The following is a 2270-nucleotide window of genomic DNA, read 5'->3' on the forward strand; positions in this document are numbered from 1 at the left end:
AATAACCTTGGTGTGTATGGATAAATCCTGCACCAAGGAAACATATTTGTCTTGTCTCCTACCTTCATTTACTATTTGTTATTCATATTATCAAACTATTGCCACATTAGCATATTTCTTACAAGGTATTATCAAAGTATAGTAGAATAGTTGATAAATTCTGGTTGGTGAATTCTCATATTAGAAGGGTCCCTTCAAACAATAAACTTTTATCTTTGGGTCATAATCACTTCCCTGGTTTCATATTAAAGGCACTGAGCAATTGTTGGAGGACATTTGTAATATAAAAAATACAATTGAAAAGCTACGGATTGTATCATGTTAAACCTTATAGAGTCAACTCAGATTTGGAAATTACAAGTTGCTGAGTCGGGTCAGGTTTGGATGTAAAGATTGAAGGGTTAGACTAGGGTTGAGGCAAACCCATGCTGAAAACAATCCGTTGACATCCCTTGTATTCCTTCAACTCTTTCCAGTGGAGCTCTTGCTTTGGTGTCCAGATCCGCTACCCACAGAAGCTACCCATAAACGTACCCACATGAAAATACAGGTGCACATCACAAAACCCACCCACATAAAAATACAGCCGCACATCGCGAAGGTCTTCCATGGATGACAACACACAAGTAAGGGAGATGCTCCCGACATTGACATTCTTGTGATTATGTGGCCGTGGTGTCTTCTGGTTAGCGTCTGGTTGGTAGTAGATGGGGGCTCCTTATTGCTCCATAGGACCTGGGAATCAACGAGGGACAGATCACTGTCGTCGAGGCGCTTCCACGTTTTGATGGAACTCACCGCTCCCCAAGCCCCCTCGTCTGTCTGCTCCAGGGCGGCCAACACCACCCTTGCTCTCCTTGCCCACCCTTCCTTCCCATAGCCATTGTACCCAAATCCTCCACCATAACACAGATGAATACCCATTAGATTTCCACAGAAATCATTGATGTGGTCATGGCCTGTGAACACTGCCTTCACGTCCCCTCTTTCTTTCATGGTTGTGAAGAAACCCGAGTTCATAGAAGCTGACTTAACATTCTCCTGCTTCACACCCACTATGTTGGATGATTTTACCGTCGCATATTCAGGCAATGGGATGTGGAAGTACACAAGTCCCGGTGCCGACTCTTTCTGGGGCTCCGGTTCTTTTCTGAATGCTTTCTGCAGGAAATGTATTAACAGAAAACGTTAAATCGAGTGAAATTAGTCGAAAGGAGTAAAACTAATTTCTGAAGCAAAAGTACCTCAAGCTCGTCAGAAGTTATTTTGAACCAGAGCTGCTGTGAGAGTTTGATCCAATCATAGCCAGGAATGGAAGGAACGTCACTGGTGCCTCCGCTGTCAAGAAAGTATAGATTGAGAACTGACTTGTTGTGGAGACTGGAGCCCTCAACCCCACCTACCTCCAGGTTGTAGTTCCCAAATCCATCGATGGTATATCCTGGAGGGTTGAGCTGAGACAAGCTGCCGTTCATGGTAACGATGTGTTTCATCACTTCCTCACTTGACAGTGTCGATGGACGGTCATGGGTCCCAAGGACGGCAGCCCATGGGATTCTCGACGACACAGCTGGGCCAAACGCTGCGTCCATGGATGCTGTTGCATTCCCCGCGTAATAAAAGATGTTATCTCCTGCTCCACAATCCAAATCCAATAGAAAGATGTCAAATTAATTTGAGAACAAATTTTAAAAAGAACAATTCATCTGATCGGGTTTCGCCAACTAGCTAGCTATAGTAGAGACGGAAAACAAAAGCCAGAAGAAGAGGAAGAGAATATTACCAGTGAAGACGATGAGATCGGGGCTCTCGAGACGGATCAGGCGCTCAAGGAAGGCGGTGGTGTTGAGGTCAGAGCACGATGCCATCTGCTCCGGCAATACGTCCTGACAACGTGTTTTGTTTCCATTGGCGTAATGCATGTCTGCAACCTGCAAGATCTTAAACTCTCCATTTCGGTGGAAACGGAGCTGAGCCTGAGGACGTGGATCATTGGCAGACACAAATATCGGAAGAGTGGAAAGACAGATAAAGAAGATACAGGAGGAGTAGGAAGGTGAATGTCGGGATTCGATTTTTGCTGATTTCTTCCGTTCTCTCTTGCTACTATTTATAACCTTCCAGCATGCGGCCGCCTAAACCAACCTCATCGCATAAAAAGAAGTTTACTTTTGTTACAAAACTTATAGTAGTCCGTCCGGACCAGTGCAATGCATGGGCTTAAGAAAAAATTGAAGCCAAAGAAGATCTATGATATTCCTAATGAACTT

General features: G+C 44.5%; 1 protein-coding gene across 1 annotated transcript; it reads right to left on the minus strand.

The window, feature by feature from the left end:
• Positions 1 to 244: 244 nt before the first annotated feature.
• On the minus strand, positions 245 to 2043 carry LOC148802560 (putative inactive purple acid phosphatase 29). Its single transcript, XM_088899084.1, has 3 exons — positions 1784 to 2043; positions 1245 to 1633; positions 245 to 1161 (listed from the first exon to the last, which is right to left on the minus strand). Exons 1-3 carry the CDS (start codon positions 1920 to 1922, stop codon positions 463 to 465), a joined length of 1227 nt encoding a protein of 408 aa, XP_088755210.1. The 5' UTR covers positions 1923 to 2043; the 3' UTR covers positions 245 to 462.
• Positions 2044 to 2270: the final 227 nt, after the last annotated feature.

Source organism: Nelumbo nucifera, chromosome 2, assembly GCF_055504915.1.
Source record: "Nelumbo nucifera cultivar China Antique chromosome 2, China Antique-T2T, whole genome shotgun sequence".
NCBI lineage: Eukaryota > Viridiplantae > Streptophyta > Magnoliopsida > Proteales > Nelumbonaceae > Nelumbo > Nelumbo nucifera.

Coding starts and splice junctions, on each gene's coding strand:
- LOC148802560 (XM_088899084.1), bottom strand. CDS start 1,922: ATGCATTACGCCAATGGAAACAAAACACGTTGTCAGGACGTATTGCCG. Junction 1,634..1,783: donor CGATCTCATCGTCTTCACTG/GTAATATTCTCT, acceptor ATTGTGGAGCAG/GAGATAACATCTTTTATTAC. Junction 1,162..1,244: donor TAACTTCTGACGAGCTTGAG/GTACTTTTGCTT, acceptor CATTTCCTGCAG/AAAGCATTCAGAAAAGAACC.